This window comes from Thunnus thynnus, chromosome 17, assembly GCF_963924715.1.
Source record: "Thunnus thynnus chromosome 17, fThuThy2.1, whole genome shotgun sequence".
NCBI lineage: Eukaryota > Metazoa > Chordata > Actinopteri > Scombriformes > Scombridae > Thunnus > Thunnus thynnus.
Window position 1 is genome coordinate 12,262,006 of NC_089533.1, and position 19,128 is coordinate 12,281,133.

Sequence of the window (19,128 nt, forward strand, 5' to 3'; positions counted from 1 at the left end):
TAGAAATGTTGCTCTAGGCCTAACATAATGTTTTTTTTGTAAAAAAAAAAAAAAAAAAGAAAGGCTTCTATGTGAAAAGCAGAGAGTGGTTTCTTTCAGAAGTTGTGTGTAATTAAAAAAAACTGTTGACGGTAGCGCCACAGACTGATATCTGACAATACAGCCCTGCTTTATCATTGGAAAATACTAGTTTCATATATGGAAGTGTGAACAATTTGTTTCAGATCATAGGCAATCACTGAGTTTGCTCATCCCACACAATTTCTTTGTAAAAGTCATGTCTAGACCTAGGTCTAATGATGAGAGGATAAAATAAACAGTGTGAAACCCAACCACACAGCTGATACAGCTCCCCTTCCTTCGCTGCAGTCTTCTCACACCTTAGAGGTCAGCCAGCGCTGGAAGATAATGACTCACACATGCAATGAGAAGCTGTCATGAAAATACAAGGGGACTTTATAAAACGCCTGAGCCATATGATTTCACAGATAATGCATTACTTTTTGCATTTAGACCCTATATATCCAAACCCTAGACTGTAACTACATTCTCAGTTCAGAGTGTTTTCACCAATTGGAAAAAAAACTCATAATACATTCCTGGAGGAAAATGAATTTCAAGGTTCGCTTTTAACCAACACACCCACCTGCACACACACACCAATCCAGTCCTGTTAAAGTGCAGTTTTCACCAGCCACTGCTCTCCGGGTCTGGGGTTGGAAAGTGAGTCAGGCAATCTGTTGCTGACACTCCCCCTCCTCCCCCCCCCCACCCCAGCTTAACCCACTACCACTTCCTCCTCAGTTTACAAATATACAACTCTGTGGGTGTTTTCAAGAGCTGCTTCTTCGAATAGACTCAGATGAAGGGAAAGCGTAACAATTATTGCATCAGAGAAACAAAAAAGAAAAAAAAAACGTGATACGGTTTTTTTTACTTATATAGGTCATGTTAGCATGCTTGTCACCATGGTGATGGATTGATAATGATCATCTACGCGTACAGTATGGCATCACAGCAAATATGTATGCCAATGTGAATGTGCGGAATAAACATATTACACATGCTGTCCTTCCAAACCCTCAAGAGAAGCTCATTTGTGGTAAAAGTTAAACTGATGTACTGTACTTTGAGGCCAGTATTACAGCATCAACATAGGTGGTTGACATATCAACGATTTATTGCTATGTGTCATTGCGGTATTTAAAAATTACCTTCTCTACTGTGTGTGTCGTGTGGTTGCAGTGAGGGGGTGAAACATTCGCTGCTATTGCTACTGAGACCACTCTGCAAAGTCTCCAGTGTGGTCTCGCTTGATGCAGCAGGAAGTGCATAGAGAATTTCATTTCACTTGAGAAAACCAACAAACAACAACCACATCTAAATCATTAGCTGTTTATTTCGTTCTTTTGCGTGCATTATTGCACATAGACAGCAGAATTAAAAGCAATTGTATTATTCACACATAAATAAATAGTGTACAGTACATGTTACAGAAAGAATGAGAAGAAATGTATAAGGATACAGCTTGTATGTTTTTTAAAAATTTTAACATGAACATGATGCATATGATTAAACTCAGCACAAATATGAAGATCTAACTAAGCAGTGTATATAAAAGTTATCTTCAAAATATCCATCTATGTTGTGTCATTTCGTAATATATACAAAATATTAAGTGTAAGGTGAGTATATAAGGTAGCATATAAAAAGTCTGTGATGTAAAAAATGGATTTTGTTACACTGTCAAACATAATATACAAACTGAAGAGTCAGCAGTCCTGACCCTCTTAACACTTCCAGGTTTTTACTCCAATCTGGTTGTGAATCTGCCTTTTCATTACAAAGAGAACCATTAGTCCTCAAAAAAGTATGCTGTATGATTTCTTATCTGATTTTATTTACACTTACTCCAGTTTTTAGAATTGCTGGTAAAATATTAATATGATATTCATATCATATATGCACCAAAGACATTCTCAGTGGGGTCCTGTCGCACAATTTTTGAGGTGTTGCTCACTTTCACAAAAATGGCATCATCTTTGAAGAGGTGAAACACTCCACCCAGGTAACTGTTGGATTGTTCGGGGTGTTTGAAATGATTGGAATATTTCCTGGACTTCAAGAGGTTAATACTTTTCCCAGTAAACTTTTCAGTACGCAAATCAACACGATGATGAAATATACCGTTGTCTGAGAAGGAAACTTTGGAGTAGACATAGTAATACCCCTCCTTCTGAATGACAAGACTTCTGTCTTTGTAGTCTATTTTATAGAGGAGAGGGTCTGCATCTGTGCTCCATGCCATAATGTCTTTTGCATGAACTACATCTTGTCCATCTGGAAAGAAAGAAAGAGAGAAGAAAACACTGACGATATGAAGTATAATATTTTTGTTAATTTTGAGGCTTCAAAAATGACAAATATACCACATGATTACCTTCCCTGCACTTTGAGAATGTGCCTTCATTTTAAAAGCAAAAGCTACAACAATGTATTTTAATTTATTTTCTGCTTTGGTAATACATTTAACACCATGGTATTGGATTGGACATCAGTGCTGCTCTCACCTGTCAGATGTGCAACCGGTTTGGAAGGAGAAATAACACGACTGCGCAATTTAGTGGCAGTAGCAGCTTTTTGTTCTGTGTGAGGACCAGACATAGACATGTCTTTAATGTGCATAAAGTAATTGAAAGTAGTTATCAATTAAAATTGAGTGCAAAAGTGCTGACATATACCTGCAATGATCTTAGAGACTGATGCTGAGGTGACCTGCAATGAAAATAAAAACAGTTTACCTCGCAGTTGTGCTTGTTTATTTTTTGTTTGTGAGCATGCACATGCAGATGTGAATGCAATCACCATTGGTGCATATGCACGTTGAGAAAATAAGATGAAAAAAGCACATTACACATTACAAGATCTGAATTGTGTGTAAGGACCACACTGTGTGCAGAGCAAAGTAGGACAGGTCTGTGCTTTTGGTAATCTGTAAAAGGTAGATCACAATCATGCTACAGGAAATAGACCACTTCCTTTCCTCCACTGTCCCCTGTTTATACAGTGTTTTTTTTCGCTGAACCCCCCCTCCTCCCAACCCCGTGACTGCTGCCTACATGTAGAACACCACACAAGGACAGGAAACTGAGTCAGATATGTAGTGAAAGCATCTGACCATCCATCATCATGGAACACCAAGTCTTGCCCCTGCCCCCCTGGACATCAGTGGAGTTCTGTGTAAATGGGCCGGACTTTAATGTACTTCTCTGTCAATACTAATTTCTTTCTACTTTTACTTTCTATTTTCCTTCGCTGTCATCATTCATATGATGTAGTAAATGTCAGTTTTATTTTTGTCACGAGGGTACTTTTATTCACCGATGCCTCTGCTTCACTAAACCTGCACAGGATCTCACACATTAGTGTGAGTATAAAGAGGAGTGAGTGTGGGCCTGTTTTTGTCTCCTGACATGCAAATGAAATTGTTTTTTAAACGTCACACCATAACTCCATCATAACACTATGGGAAAATCACAAATTGACTCCTCACTTTCCACTTTGGTAATACAGCTATGACAGCAAGTTTTCCATGAGTAGTGTGTGACACTGTGAAATGTAACCCTAACCCTAAGAATGTAGTTTCACTTGCATATCTACCTCGTATTGTATATTTCACTCATAAAACTCACAATTGTGAAATTTTACAGGTCTTAAGTAACTTTCTAGTCACCTTTACATGAAATGTGTTGCTTTTATAATATTTCATGAAGCTTTTTTATGTACTGAGGTCACTCATTTTTGTATTTTACGATTTTGGTCTTGAGATTTTACCTTAGTTTGATTAGTACATATTTCACTCACTAGTACATATTTCACTCACCTCACAAGTAATTACATTTCAACATAAATATTACATTATGAATATAAGACTCGGGTGTTTAAAGGAAATCAAAGATCTTACTGAGAAAACTAGAGGAATTCCCTTTATAAATACTTAAGAGTAGTGTTTAAAGGAATTTTAAAGGTGTTATCAACAAAAACAGCAGTTTTGGGTTAAGCATGACAGAACACAAGTAAGACAAAACTGCTAAAAAGAAGAGGAGGAAAACTGAAAGTGAGAATAGCAGTTAAAGCTAACGAGGAAAGTGAGAGTAAAAAGGGTTTCAAAGGAAACTTTAATGAAACAAAAAAGAAGCGCTTTGCCACTCAGTTGATAAGAAGTCATAGGATGAAATTGTGAAAGGTATCGTAGGCTGGTGCAGACTCAGAGATGAGGTTGATACTCACAGATTCAGCTTGGTAGAGACGGTAGATGAGACAGGCCTCTATGGTCATGCCGCACAATGCCACGCTCATCAGGATGAAGAGCAGGGTTTGTCCCACACCGGCCCGCCGTCGCCCCTGGCTTAGTCTGGGTGGCACTGGAGGGAAGGTGGCATGGCTGTCCACCACGTACACAGAGGGATGCCCACCCTCGGCCATATCAACAGTCCTCTTTCTGTAATTGAAAATGAATTAGTGTGGAAATATCCTCTAGAAGTTGTCAAAGAGCGTCGCTTCAATGGGGCCACAGAGATGAACAGAAGAGACAGTGTGACAGACGGTGTGAAAAAGCGAAATGGGTGGGCTTACTTGTGGTTGGTTCAAGTGGAGATGGCGCATACAAAGCTCAGAGTCAGATATAGAAATCCTGAGATGCATCAGTAAAGCCCCTTTGGAGGCTGTCAGAGATGCACTTGCCTGCATACGATAACTGCAAACATTAAAATGATGCTGTAGTTGATACAAATTTTTCTGGTGCAGCTACAGAACCTGACCATCAGTTACAAAGCCTCAAGGTAAAAGACAACAATTACCAAGTGGGTGAGCACAATGCATTTAACCTCCCCTTCACGCCCTCCCACGTCATTGTAAAAGCAATGTTGAAATATCCATTCACACTTCCTCTCTCTCATGTTCTTGCTTAGCGGCTTGTCTCATGGTCTGACACCAACAAGTGCACCACCACCATGGTACGGTGAGAGTAAGTGGTTTGTTTAGAATAATGTATGCTCCTTCAGTTTGTTAAATGAATTGAGGGTGTAAATACTATACATATTACTCTGGATCAGATCACAATCATATTTTTAGAAAAATATTCAAGAGAGTATATTCACCTCTGAAATCAATAGTGTGTTTGTGTGATAGATGGAAGTGAACATGGAAAAAAATAAGTTATTTCAAAATACTTTATGTTCAAATACAAACATGGATGATGAATGAGTTGTGACAGCATGATTGTAGGGTAGGACCAGATCAGGGGTAAAAGGGCCTAAGGCTGAATATACTGAACTGAAAACCTGAGAAACATGATGTGATGGTAGAAAATTAGACCTCCAAGCAGCAGGGTGGCGTACTAAGGAGGGCTGTTGCTCTGCTGTTGACTTCTGACCTTCCAGTAGATTTTTCCTGCAAAGATAAACTAAGTATTACATAATTTAGATAGTTAAACCCTGTCACCGATACTGTCCTAGCAATTCTCACAAACATGATCAGTTACTGAGGGTTTTGTTATCAGGAAATGAGTAAATCATGGGATCAAGATAATAATTTAATTTGCTGGGCTGTATTCATAACAAAAAGATACAGATACAGATATGAGATTACAAGTGATAGGAGTTTCTGGTAATATAATAACGGTGCAAAACACGTGCTTAATGCAGACTTTATGCATGTTCCATGATGATTTAATGCATAATGTATTCCTGTAATTCATTATTAAGAGATGATAATGTCACTATGAGTTTATATCTAATTAGTTAACAATTGATGGATCATTAATCAATGATTGTTACTTCTCAGTTGCTTCAAACATGAATCTAGTTGAATCTAAGGGCATTTGAACAGCTTCTCTGAAAGCAGGACAGCACTTTTTCTCAAAGAATTATGAAATATCTAACTGGAAGCCAGATGCAAACATCTCCATGTTGCTGCCTACAGAAACAGTTCTAGTAATGCTGACAAGTCATCTGATTCCCGACACAATATTAATATGACACAATTGCATTTCTTTCTCACTTCAGTACATTGTAAACTGCTGACAAGTCTAAACATGTCTGTTCATTCTCATATGATTAGTCAATATGTCCCTGCTAGATGTTTCCGGTTTAAAAACTCACCTCAACTCATAAAACTCACCTTCCACCCACTAGCCTGCAAATGTGACATTAAGCCCACAAGGATCTATTTGGTCAAGCTGCAACCTGAAGATGCCTAATTTGGTGGTATATTATTAAGGTATGACTTAAGTGAATTCAAGTGATCCAAGTACAGACAAGTGATAAATTAAAGATAAAACCAGTACAGGTCTGAATGCTTGACTCCTACAGTGAGGGATCCAGTGGTTCTGTTATGCTGTGGGGGGCATTTTGTCCTCTTAGAGGGAAGGGTCACTGCAAATCAATACAAAGTTGTTCTAAGTGATCATCTTTATCCTATGATGAAACATTTCTATCCTGATGGGAGTGGTCTCTCCCAGGATGACAATGCCCCTATCCATAGGTCATTGAATGGTTTGATGAGTGTGCAAATGATGTGAATCATATGCTATGGCCTTCGCAGTCACCAGACCTCAACCCAATTGAACATATATAGGAGATTTTGGACAGCGCTCTCCACCACCATCATCAAAACACCGAATGAGGGAATATCTTTTGGAAGAATGGTGTTCATCCCTCCAGTAGAGTTCAGAGACTTGTAGAATCAATGCTAAGGCACATTGAAGCTGGTCTGGTGGCACATGGCTGCCCAACACCTTACTAAGACACTTTATTTGGTTTTTCCTTTGATTTGTCACCTGTCGGTATGATCCAAGTCACTAATCACATAAACTCATAGTGACTTTATCATTTCATAAAAGTGAACTACAAGAATTCATGACACATCCTGCATTAATTTATTCATTAAATCATCATAAATCATGTAGTAGCTATTAGTTAAGCATTGTACCCTTATTCTTAAGTGTTACCGTGGGTTCTTTTTTTTAAATAAAAATGTTAACATATTTGTTTCAAGGCCCCTTTTCTGTGCTTTTACCCACAGCTCCCCCTATAGGATCTAACTGGACTTAGAGGCCTATACTCCAGTTGTACACACATTACACAATTGGTGTATATTGCACCTTGTCACCACACCTCACTTTTGCATGAGACTGCAGTTCAGACTGCTCAGCGCTATTGGTCGACACAGAGAGTGGATCCACACATTCAGCTTTAATCAAGGAACCAATTATCAGGCTATTCTCCAGCCATCGGAGTATGAGAGTAAGCCATTGCAGATATACAGTGAAATTGTTTTATTGTGCATGTATGACATAGAAGAACGTGTGGAATAAATGAAGTATGCACTGCAACCTGAGGATAATGAATTTTTCTGCACAGCCCTTTTTGCTGGCATGGTTTACTCTGACTGTAGGCTTGACTTTGGCTTTGGGGCCAAACCAGGACATGGAATTTACATTTCTGTTACCTGCTGGCAGCACAGAGTGTTTTTATCAAACCACCGTGAATAACGACAGAATGTAAGTTGCGTACCAGGTAAATACAGTTTTCTCTCCTGTCTGTCTGGTACAGTGACAGTGTAATGTCGTGTTTAGTTTTGTACAGCTTTATGAAAGTCTGTGAATAATGTCTAACTGAAGAACAAGTGACAAGGCGTTGGACTTGCATGCAGAGAAATAAGAAATCCACTACTGCTGTTGTTGCAGAACACACCTGTCCTGTGTAACAGGTAGAAAAACAAAAATGATCCAAACTGCAAAAATGCATTTTAAAGGTCTATCACAAACATGCATTTACAAGATGATGACTGTACATCCAAAATATATGTTGGCCACCGAAATTCATTTTAAATCAGTACAATAATCAAAATATAAGTAAATATTTTTGCCAGTTTTGTACTTTAAAGTAAAATACCACCAAATATAGCTAGCCTGAAATTCCAAGCACACCTGTTCTCAAGTCTCTCATAATGTGTTATTGAGCTCAGTCATTTTATAGTTGTGACCTTGTGTCACACCCTGCCTGGACTTTGTGTGTTTTTTGGTCTTTTTATGTTCTTGTGTTCTTTGGGGTTTGCACTTCTGTTTAGTCCTTCTGGTCATATGGGTTTTCTTGTTATATTTGGGTGGTGGGTTTGGACTGCCTTTTGTTGTTTAGCCTGGTGTGTTGTATACTTTAGTTTAGGTTCATGATGGTTCTTGGACAGGTTGGTGTGGGTTGTATTTAGAGTATTGTATTTTCTGGGTTTTGGTTTTGTTACTGTGTGTCCCTTGTGTGTTCATGTACTCCTCCTCACCTGCCCTGCTTCACCCTCATTGGCCCTGCTCTGCTCTGTGTCTTCCCCACACCTGCCCTGTATCAGTCTCGTCAGCCCTGCCCTGCTTCCTGTGTTTCCTCAGCCAATCACTCCCAGCCTGCCCTTGTGTCTCGTTACCTGTTCCCCATTCCCTGATTAGTTTAGTCTGTATTTAAGGTCTGGTTTTGAATTGAGTCTTTGTTGGATCATTCGTTTTGTTTTGTCTGCTAGTTCTGTTCGCCTGTTCATGACCATCCACGATTAAAGGAGATTTTTTCATCATATCTGCATTCCGGCCTCTGTGTTTGGGCCACTCCTGCTTCCCCAACCTGACACCTTGTTTCACCTTCTAACATCACATCACAGTTATCAGGACTATGTTAATGTAATATCAGTCCTGGCTGCTCTGCTGTGACATGTCACTGTGTGTTGAGTCAGACAGGAGATTTTCCTGGAACAGTTGACTCATGATGCTTCGAAGCTGCTGCACGGAGGTCTCATTCATCAATTGGCTGCCTTGTTCCAAAGCTTTACTCAACAAACAATAACAAATACAGCTCCACTGCTCTGTAGGCCAAAGGCTGCTTCCTGATGTGGAACTATATGCATAACTGCACTTTCTGACACAACATTTTGAGAATATTGCAGCCCACAAAAAAAGCAGCAGATCATGTATACATTTACACAGTCTGAATCATTTGTGTTTGTCTGACAAAGACAGGGTTGTCTGGAACAAAGGTTATGGATTTGTAACCCTAATTCTATAAAACAGGCAGAGCTCCTCTCCAATCACACGCACGTAATCACTCACTGAATATTTTTTTGAAATATTCCAGCATTTCTCTGTCCTGAGCCAGCAGAGGCTGCGGCTTTCTCACCACTGCCCACCCAATTGAGTCGGGACAGCCTGTTTCCATGTGGCCCTGCACTCTCAAGAAGGATACCAGGTGAAGCAGAAGTGATGCCCAGCGGCGGTAGCGATGAGAACGGGGCATGACGGGCAGGAACGAACAAGTACCAGTAATTTCATCCCTGGAGCAGAGAGATCAGTGAGCTGCTTCGCCGTCGCTGAGGGAATAAAGAAATGGTGAGTGCCAGTGAGACACTGCTTATATAGCCGGATTGGCTAGCTACATACGTGTAGATTTCAGTGAGCGACTGCCCGCATGTGATTGGAGAGTGAGAGTATTACCCATAGAGTCCAGTAAAGGGCTTAGCCTGTGTGAGATAGAACACGGGTACACAAAAATAGCGACCCGTGGGCCAAATCTGGCCCTCCAACAAATATATTTGGCCCCTTAACAGAAGCTGAAGTTTTCCCTTTTATAGATTTCAGCAGATCATTTACTTGACTCTTCATAAATCTACAGTAGATAACAATGTTAACACAAAGCTCATGCAAATCCCAATAAATACCCTATAGTGACCTCATAACATCTTATAAATTTACAAGATGCATAACACAGGACATAATTTGAACAAAAAATATCTGATCAGAAGAGATTTGTGTCAATAAAAAGCACTTATTCCTTTTGCTTTAACCATAAATGAAGCAGGCCACTGTTTACTGTGGGTGGATAACCACATTCATTTCCCTGTGCTATAACAGAAGAAGAGTTATTTTTGTCAAATGAGTATCAAAATAAGCTGCTGTAACTCTATTAGCCCTCATTTACTAATGGAAATGATGACATCTGCCCTCATATACAACCCTAAAACAGTTTTAAACAAACAACTTTTTAGGCTGTGTTTTCACTGCCTGTACACCAGCCCCCCCAATAGACCATGCTGAAAAAAACTGGCTCATGGTTGGATCTAATGACTGACCTTGGTCCAGAGGATTGAAATTCTTCTTGCATTGAACCTCTCACACAGAGGCTTGATATGATAAAATAAATAAATAAACCTTGAGAAAGTTACTGCATCCTTAACAGGGCTGCTGAACTGTGTCTGAACCCATCTTTTGACAGAGAGAATTTCAGATACAGATACACAGACTGTCCCATTATTATCACTGTGGGGTAATATGTGAGGTAGGTTGTAGCTCAATGTACTATCAGGATTTAAATTTGAATGTCAAATAGCCATTGCCCAGATAGTCTAATGAGTTCTTGAACTGTGAGCTGCATGCTGGAATAAAAATGTGAAGATAACTTTGGAAATGTGAGTGAGTGCTGAATAAGTGTTACTTAGAGTCTGTACATGCATACTGAACTCTATCCCCGTGTTTCTTTTACAGGTGATAGCTGGTTCAGGTCTAGATGTCGGTTTTGCCCTTTCACCCAGTGGATACCGGCTGGCCTCTGACTTTAGGAGAATGGTTTACACTGAAACTTTATTGTTATTTGTCATTGTATTTAAAAAAATACCTTCTCTACTGTATGTGTGATGTTGTTGCATCAGGTGGATGAAACTTTCGCTGCTACTGATACTGATACTGACACCACTCTGCAAAGGCTCCAGTGTCGTCTCACCTGACGCAACAGGAAATGCATAGAGGAGTTCATTTCACTTGAGAAAACCAACAAACAACAACCACATCTAAATCATGAGCTGTTCATTTCATTCTTTTGCGTGCATTATTGCACATAGAGAGTGTAATGAAAGCGGTTGTATTATTCAGATATAAATAAATGTATAAGGATACAGCTTGTGTGTTTTTTGAACATTTTAACATGAACATGATGCATATGATTAAACTCAGCACAAATATAAAGATCTAACTAAGCAGTATATCAAAGTTATCTTCAAAATATCCATCCATGATGTGTCATTTCGTAAAATACAGAAGATTAAGTGTAAAGTGAGTATATAAGGTAGCATATAAAAAGTCTCTGATGTAAAAAAAATACTTTTGTTATACTGTCAAACACAATTTAGAAATTGAAGAGTCAGCAGTCCTGACTTTCTTAACACTTTCAGGTTTTCACTCTAATCTGGTTGTGAATATGCATTTTCATTACAAAGAGAACCATTAGTCTTCAAAAAAGGATGCCATATGATTTCTTATCCAATTTTATTATTCTTACTCCAATTTTTAGGATTCCTGGTGAAACATTAATATGATATTCATATCATATATGCACCAAAGACATTATCAGACGGTTTCTGTTGCACAATTTTTGAGGTGTTGCTCACTTTCACAAAAATGGAATCACTTTGGGAGAGGTGAAACACTCCACCCAAGTAACTGTTGGATTGTTTGGAAGAGGAATGCTTGGAAAGATTGGAATATTTCCTGGACTGCAGGAGGGTAATACTTTTCCCAGTAAACTTTTCAATATGCAAATCAACAAGATGATGAAATACATCGTTGTCTGAGAAGGAAACTTTGGAGTAGACATAGTAATACCCCTCCTTCTGAATGACAAGACTTCTGTCTTTGTAGTCCATTTCATAGAGGAGAGGGTCTGCATCTGTGCTCCATGCCATAATGTCTTTTGCATGAACTACATCTTATCCATCTGGAAAGAAAGAAAGAGAGAAAACAACACTGACAACATGAAGTATATTTTTTTTATTTTTGAGGCTTCAAAAATGACAAATATACCACATGATTACCTTCCCTGCACTTTGAGAATGTGCCATCATTTTACAAGCAAAAGATATGACAATTTTGACTTATTTTCTGCTTTGGTAATACATTTAACAGTATGGTATTGGATGGGTTATCAGTGCTGCCTTCACCTGTCAGATGTGCAACCGGTTTAGAAGGAGAAATAACAGGACTGTGTAATTTTTTGTTCTGTGTGAAGACCAGACATAAACATGTCTCTAATGTGCATAAAGTAATTGAAAGTATTTATCAATTAAAATTGAATATAAATTAAAGTGCAAAAGTGCTGACACATACCTGTGATGATCTTAGAGGATGACGCTAAGGTGACCTGCAATGGAAATAAAAACAGTTCACCTCACAGTTGTGCTTGTTTATTTTTTGTTTGTGAGCACGCAGATGCAGATGCAGATGCAGATGCAGATGCAATCACCATTGGTGGATATGCAAGTTGAGAAAATAAGATGACAAAAGCTTAAATTAAAAAGACAAAACAAAAAAAAAAAAAACTATGATCTGCATGTGAGCCGATTTTAACAAAATTCTCCACATTATAAGATCTGAATCGTGTGTAAGGACCACTGTGTGCAGAGCAAGTAGGACAGGTCTGTGCTTTTGGTAATCTGTAAAAGGTAGGTACACCCCGTGACTGCTGCCATCATGCAGAACACCACACAAGGACAGGAAACTGAGTCAGATATGCAGTGAAAGCATCTGACCATCCATCATCATGGAACATCAAGTCTTGCCCCTGCCCCCCTGGGGATGTCAGTGGAGTTCTGTGTAAATAGGCCGGACTTTAATGTACTTCTCGGTCTCTACTCCACTTTCTTCCCCATAATAGTGAATTTCTTTCCCTGTCAGCAGTTTTTGGAGAAAAACAATCACTCATATGATGTAGTAAATGTCAGTTTTGTTTCTGTCACGAGTACTTTTATTCACTGATGCCTCTGCCTCACTAAACCTGAACAAGATCTCACAAATTCGTGTGAGTGTAAAGAGGAGTGAGTGTGGGCCTGCTTTTGTCTCCCAATATTAAAAATAGTTTTTTAGAAGTCACACCATAATGCCATCATATGGAGCCCCTAAGGGGACATGGGCAAAAAAATATATACAGTGTTGTTTGAAAGTTTGTGAACCCTTTAGAATTTTCTGTATTTCTGCATAAATATGACCTAAAACATGATCAGATATTTACACAAGTCCTAAAACTAAACAAAGTGAATCCAATTAAACAAATGAGACCAAAAAAATCATTGTTTTCATCTTTTTCAACAATGGTGTTGGATGTCTTCAATTTGTATATGATCTGTCTGACAGCCGACTGGTGGAGTCCAAACTCTTCAGAAATGTTCTTGTAACCCTTTCCAGCTTGGCAAGCATCAACAACTCTTCTTTGTCCTCAGAAATCTCCTTTGTTTGAGCCATGACACACTTCCACAACCTGTGTTGTGAAGCTCAGAGTTTGACAGTGAAGACCCAGATTTATCTTCTTTAAATAAGGCAGGGCCTCACAGACTCACACTTGATTGTCATCCCATTAATTGCAACACCCAACTCTAATTTCCCCTTCTAATGAATTGGTAATCTTAGGGGTTCACATACTTTTGCCAGGCACAAACAGGTAACATTGGATCATTTTCCTCAATAAATAAATGAACAAGTGTAAAGTTTTGGTCTCATTTGTTTAACTGATGTCTCTTTATCTAGTTTTAGGACTTGAGTGGAAATCTAATCATGTTTTAGGTCATATTTATGCAGAAATAGAGCAAATTCTAAAGTGTTCACAAACTTTCAAGCAGCACTGTATTTATATTCAGTGGCGGACTCAGGCTGTCTCAGGGGCAGGGGCAAAAATATATTAAGGGCCCCTGATACATTCAATGGACCCCTACTTCACAATGTTTTTATAGTGCACCATATAGGGCACATTTTTTCATTGAAATGCCTTTCTCCCCAGACCATGAAGTGCAGTTCACCTGCTGCACATTAAGTTTTAATACCTTTTCAGGTGAGAAAGTAACCATGTAGATTCCCAATATGTGATCAGATTATCCAATGATAAATGTACAAATGTATTAATTTGTATTTAATTAATTAAAATGTGTGAATGAATTATATCTTGTGCGTACAAACTAATTAAAATCTGGGAATTTAATATAAATGCATACGAAATGCTATTTTGTATGCATTTATATTAAAGTCCAAAAAAGCATTTTTCGTGCACACGATGTAAGAGAAAAAATAAATGAAGTAAATGAAGTAAGAGAAAACTGCTAAAGAGAAAAAAAGGAAAACTGAAAGTGAGAATATGTCAGTCAAATTCTGTGTAAATAGGTCGGACTTTAATGTACTTCTCTTTCTCTACTCCACTTTCTTCCCCATAATAGTGAATTTCTTTCCCTGTCAGCAGTTTTTGGAGAAAAACAATCATTCATATGATGTGGTAAACATCAGTTTTGTTTCTGTCACGAAAGTACTTTTATTCACTGATGCCTCTGTTTCACTAAACCTGAGCAAGATCTCACACATACGTGTGAGTGTAAAGAGTGTGGGCCTGCTTTTGTCTCCCAATATTAAAAATAGTTTTTTAGAAGTCACACCATAATGCCATCATATGGAGCCCCTAAGGGGACATGGGTAAAAAAATATATACAGTGTTGTTTGAAAGTTTGTGAACCCTTTAGAATTTTCTGTATTTCTGCATAAATATGACCTAAAACATGATCAGATATTTACACAAGTCCTAAAACTAGACAAAGTGAACCCAATTAAACAAATGAGACCAAAAAAAAAAACATTGTTTTCATCTTTTTCATTTATTTATTGAGGAAAATTATCTTATCTTACACATTTGTGGGTGGCAAAAATATATGAACCCTTGCTTTCAGTAACTGGTGTGACCCCCTTTTGCATCAATAACTTAAACCAAACGTTTCCGGTAACTGTTTATCAGCCCTGCACATCAGCTTGGAGGAATTTTAGCCCATGTGTCCTTACAGAACAGTCTCAACTCAGGGATGTTGTGGGCTTCTTTGCATGAACTACATGCTTCAGGTTTCCACAGCATTTCTTTAGGATTAAGGTCAGGATTTTGACTCAGCCATTCCAAAACATTATCTTTCTTCTGCTTTAACCACTCTTTGGTAGAACGACTTGTCGTTTAGTGTCGTTGTCTTACTGCAGACAGATACCTTGACATTTTCCTGTAGAATGTGCTGGTACAACTCAGAACTCATAGCTCCTTCAATGACTGCAAGCTGTCCTGGTTCAGAGGCAGCAAAGCAGCCCAAACCATGATACTACCACCACCATGTTTCACAGATAGGATAAGGTTCTTATACTGGAATGCAGTGTTTGCTCATCGCCAAACAGAACGCCTCTCATTCTAGCCAAAAAGTTTGATTTTGGTCTCATCCATCCAGAGAACGAAAGTAACCATGTAGATTCCCAATATGTGATCAGATTATCCAAATAACGCCTGTTTGTAAATCTGCTTCGACGTTTTCAGAGATGTGAGGAGCTGCTGGCCTGAGACCAGCCAGTCATCTCAGGTGCTAGGAGCCGGGTGGGGAGGGGATGATCTTATGAACTGATCTGTGCAGCTCTTTGGTGATTTACCACTGGCTCTAATGTCTCCATAACATTTTGATATATAATATAATTCCTTTTGGAAGATAAATGTACAAATGTATTAATTTGTATTTAATTAATTAAAATGTGTGAATGAATTATATCTTGTGCGCACAAACTAATTAAATTCTGGGAATTTAATATAAATGCGCACGAAATAGCATTTTGTATGCATTTATATTAAATTCCAAAAAAGCATTTTTCGTGCACACGATGTAAGAGAAAAAATAAATGAAGTAAGAGAAAACTGCTAAAGAAAAAAAAAAGGAAAACTGAAAGTGAGAATAGCAGTTAAAGCTAATGAGGAAAGTGAGAGTAAAAGACTTAATGAAACAAAAAAGAAGCACTTTCCCACTCAGTTGATAAGAAGTCATAGGATGAAATTGTGAAAGGTATCGTAGGCTGGTGCAGACTCAGAGATGAGGTTGATACTCACAGATTCAGTTTGGTAGAGACGGTAGATGAGACAGGCCTCTATGGTCATGCCACACAATGCCACACTCACCAGGATGAACAGTAGGGTCTGTCCCACACTGGCATGCTGTCGCCCCTGGCTTAGCCTGGGTGGCACTGGAGGGCGGGTGGCATAGTTGTCCATGACATACAAAGAGGTATACCCACCCTTGGCCGTATCAACAGTGCTCTTTCCGTAACTAAAAATGAATCAGTGTGGAAATATCCTCCAGAAGTTGTCAAAGAGTGTTGCTTCAATGTGGTTGCAGAGACAAATAGAAGATACAGTGTTCAGGCTCAGACAAAGCTCAGAGTCAAATATAGAAATCTTTAGATGTATCAGCAAAGCCCCTTTGGAGGCTGTCAGAGATGCACCTGCCTGCACACGATAACTGCAAACATTAAAATGACTAGTGCAGTGCCCGTTCCAAATGGGCCTGTTTGGAAGGGGCCGGTTTCTCAAAACCTAGAGAGAGTTGTGCCCGTCCCCTAAATGCCTCTCATGCAGACTATCAGTAGACACTGCAATTTAACAATGCTCCCTAAACGCTTCACACGCAGAATATCTGGACACTACAATTCTGCATTGAGCTGAAGTTCATCGGATGAACTGCAGTGCCTGTTCAAAATGTGCCTGAGACATCCTGCACTACACCTTTAACATACATACAAAGTTCCTGTGCGTGAGGAACAGGAATAGAGCTTAACTGGCTGAACTAGCATCTCTCAACATGGGCGGTATCGCCACCCTGGGGGCGTTCAGAGAATGTCAGTGGGCGCTGGAAGCAATATTTTTGAAAGGGGGGCATTGAGGTGTTCTTGGGCGGCGTTTGTGTGTGTCTGTTTTTAATGCCAGTTTAGTCCTACATTTGAATGCACATTTTCACAATTTCAGCATTAGACTTCCTGGTTTTCCTATGTTTTTCACAGTGCTCTCAGCTCTTTTTCCCTCCATTTTACTTGCGTAACTACTTACAAATTTTTGTATTAATAAATACTCTTATTTCTTTCTTCTGGCATTTTGTTCATTCCACCAATGCAGTCAACAAAGCAACATGACACATCACTATATCTACCATCACTACTGTTATCAGATAATTTTAACATCCGCAGACACAAACATGATGAAAACTGTTGGTTATGTTACCCTTCGATGCTGAAAATAATCTGAATCAATCAGAAGAGTGAAGTTGAAATTAATCAGCAGTTTCAACCGGGAAACCAACCAAAAAACGAACAAACACGTATCTCACAACAGGAGGTTTTTAAGATCTATTGATTCACAGTCTCAACTCTCTGTATTCATCTTTAACATGAAGTGTTCTTTAAGAAAATCTAACCACAGAACAGCAGCTCTGAACTTTGGAATGAAAATCCTGTAACAAAAGTCAGATATTAACAGACAGTATAAATCTTTATCAGTTGGGTCATAAAGTCTGATGTGTGTATTTTATTCCAACAAGGAAATAAAAGGTGCTGAGCTGGCATTAATGCAGTCTGTTGTATCTCCGTGATATGTGCAAAATGGGACAAATAAATTGTTTGTGGATAAGTTAAATACTATCCATAGCTGTCCCTACAACTGGCTAGTGGCTTCTGGGGGTGTACCTGAATACAAATACATTATTCCGCAAAGCACAAATAGTTGGTTTTATACGAATATTTGTTTCATACAAATGTTTTAAAAATTATTTGTTGGGGGTATTCCCCAGAGATAAAGTTGAGCTACTGACACAAGCAAAGTGCTCTTAAAGACTCTCCATAACCTGTTGTTCCCCTTCTCCTTTCCACAAAGTTAAGTTGTAAAAAATAGGCAATAAATGAAAAGTGCAAAGCAACAATTGCCTTTGAAGTTCCTCCCTACATATTACACAGTGTGTTGTCTCCGTGTTATGGGTGTTCAAATAGATAGGTCTGGCTGCAATGAGGCGATGAGTAAAGTTTTAGCTCAGTAATCATAATAGTTTTCTAAAATTAAAAGTGTAATAAAAACAAAAACAGGATTTTTAAGCCTCTTTCCACTTTTATTCGAATACAAACACAGATACAAATAATTTTGCTGCCTCAACGAGTACAGATACAAATACAAATACTGGGATCTCTAGTGGCTACAGCTTGGGAGGATGGGAGGATGAGAAAATCGCAGTTCAAATCCATTCACTATAAGCCTGTTTTACCAATGTGTTGTGATTATTATATATATTTTTTTTTTAATATTGTAATGATAATAGTCCAAAATTGTGCAAAAATGCATAGTTTTTAGTCAAATGACATCACATTTTCTTGGGGGAGGACCCAAAAACTCCCCAACCAAAACCCCTGTGGACCTTTGACTTGGCTATTTTATTTGACCGCTGCATGTCTGATTGTTTAATCAACTGGATAGCATCATAAAACAACAACAATCATATCATATCAGCAAAAGGGCACAGAACAAGCAAAAATGCCAATATTCTATTGAACACCTTAGCTATGGATACATATCCTCCTGCTTTTTTCCAGTAGCCTCAGACTTTTTCCTTGGTTGGCTGCTCTTGTTTTGACTTTAGCGGAAGTTGATCGGATGCACTGTACTGCCCGTTCAAAACATCCCTGAGACATCCTGCACTATGTCTTGAACATACATACAAAGTTCCCATGCATGAGGAACAGGAATGGAGCTAAACTCTCTAAGCTTTTTCAATTCATTCTCTATGGTAGTTCTTATCACTACGGGTGTAATCCCACCTCCGACACAATGTGGGTTGCAGTGGCAGAATGGCGTTGTCCGTATTTCTGCTGTTGAATCCATGAAGAAGAAGAAGAGGAAGAAGAACCAGAAGCAACATTGTTTATGAGGTATTTTTATATATATCTCTGAACGTGACTGTGACATCCAGCACTAAGTCTTGAACGTACAAGCCAAGTTTCCTTCATAGCACACAGTTCAATAGAAGAGCTTAAATTTCTAAAGTTTTTTCAAGTCATTATCACTACAGATGTAATCCCATCTCCAACCACAATGTGGATTGCAATGGCAGATGGCGCTGTCCATATTTCCAATCGTTAACTTCACAGGAAGAAGAAGAAGCAAATCAACGCTGTAGAGAAAAAGGGGAAATAACTAAAACTGATGGCCCTAACATTAACCTATCATATTGTTGACTTAT

The 19,128-nt window shown here is 38.7% G+C and overlaps 1 protein-coding gene and 1 long non-coding RNA gene across 7 annotated transcripts; one reads left to right on the forward strand and one right to left on the reverse strand.

Moving 5' to 3' along the window:
* Positions 1-1,379: 1,379 nt before the first annotated feature.
* LOC137167994 (tumor necrosis factor ligand superfamily member 14-like) lies at positions 1,380-16,298 on the reverse strand. 5 transcript variants are annotated; one of them, XM_067570384.1, is made up of 5 exons: positions 4,636-4,860; positions 4,291-4,501; positions 2,742-2,775; positions 2,571-2,645; positions 1,380-2,340 (listed from the first exon to the last, which is right to left on the reverse strand). In XM_067570384.1, exons 2-5 carry the CDS (start codon positions 4,483-4,485, stop codon positions 1,952-1,954), a joined length of 693 nt encoding a protein of 230 aa, XP_067426485.1. In that variant the 5' UTR covers positions 4,486-4,501; positions 4,636-4,860; the 3' UTR covers positions 1,380-1,951. The 5 variants fall into 5 exon arrangements, with proteins under 5 accessions (XP_067426485.1, XP_067426487.1, XP_067426488.1 ...); XM_067570386.1 differs by lacking the exons at positions 4,291-4,501; positions 4,636-4,860 and adding an exon at positions 15,963-16,298; XM_067570387.1 differs by lacking the exons at positions 4,291-4,501; positions 4,636-4,860 and adding an exon at positions 15,963-16,298 and having other exon boundaries at positions 2,571-2,636; positions 2,736-2,775.
* Positions 7,191-12,109, forward strand: LOC137167995 (uncharacterized). 2 transcript variants are annotated; one of them, XR_010924217.1, is made up of 3 exons: positions 7,191-7,304; positions 9,174-9,424; positions 10,577-12,109. It is a non-coding gene; the product is annotated as an uncharacterized lncRNA (long non-coding RNA). The 2 variants fall into 2 exon arrangements; XR_010924216.1 differs by having other exon boundaries at positions 7,198-7,561.
* Positions 16,299-19,128: the final 2,830 nt, after the last annotated feature.

What these genes read in the sequence shown, in the direction of transcription:
- LOC137167994 (XM_067570384.1), bottom strand. Translation starts at nt 4,485, where the DNA reads ATGGCCGAGGGTGGGCATCCCTCTGTGTACGTGGTGGACAGCCATGCC. An exon ending in AGTCTCTAAGATCATTGCAG is followed by an intron (nt 2,646 to 2,741) that starts GTATATGTCAGC and finishes GTCCTCACACAG; the next exon opens with AACAAAAAGCTGCTACTGCC. An exon ending in ACCGGTTGCACATCTGACAG is followed by an intron (nt 2,341 to 2,570) that starts GTGAGAGCAGCA and finishes CTTTCTTTCCAG; the next exon opens with ATGGACAAGATGTAGTTCAT.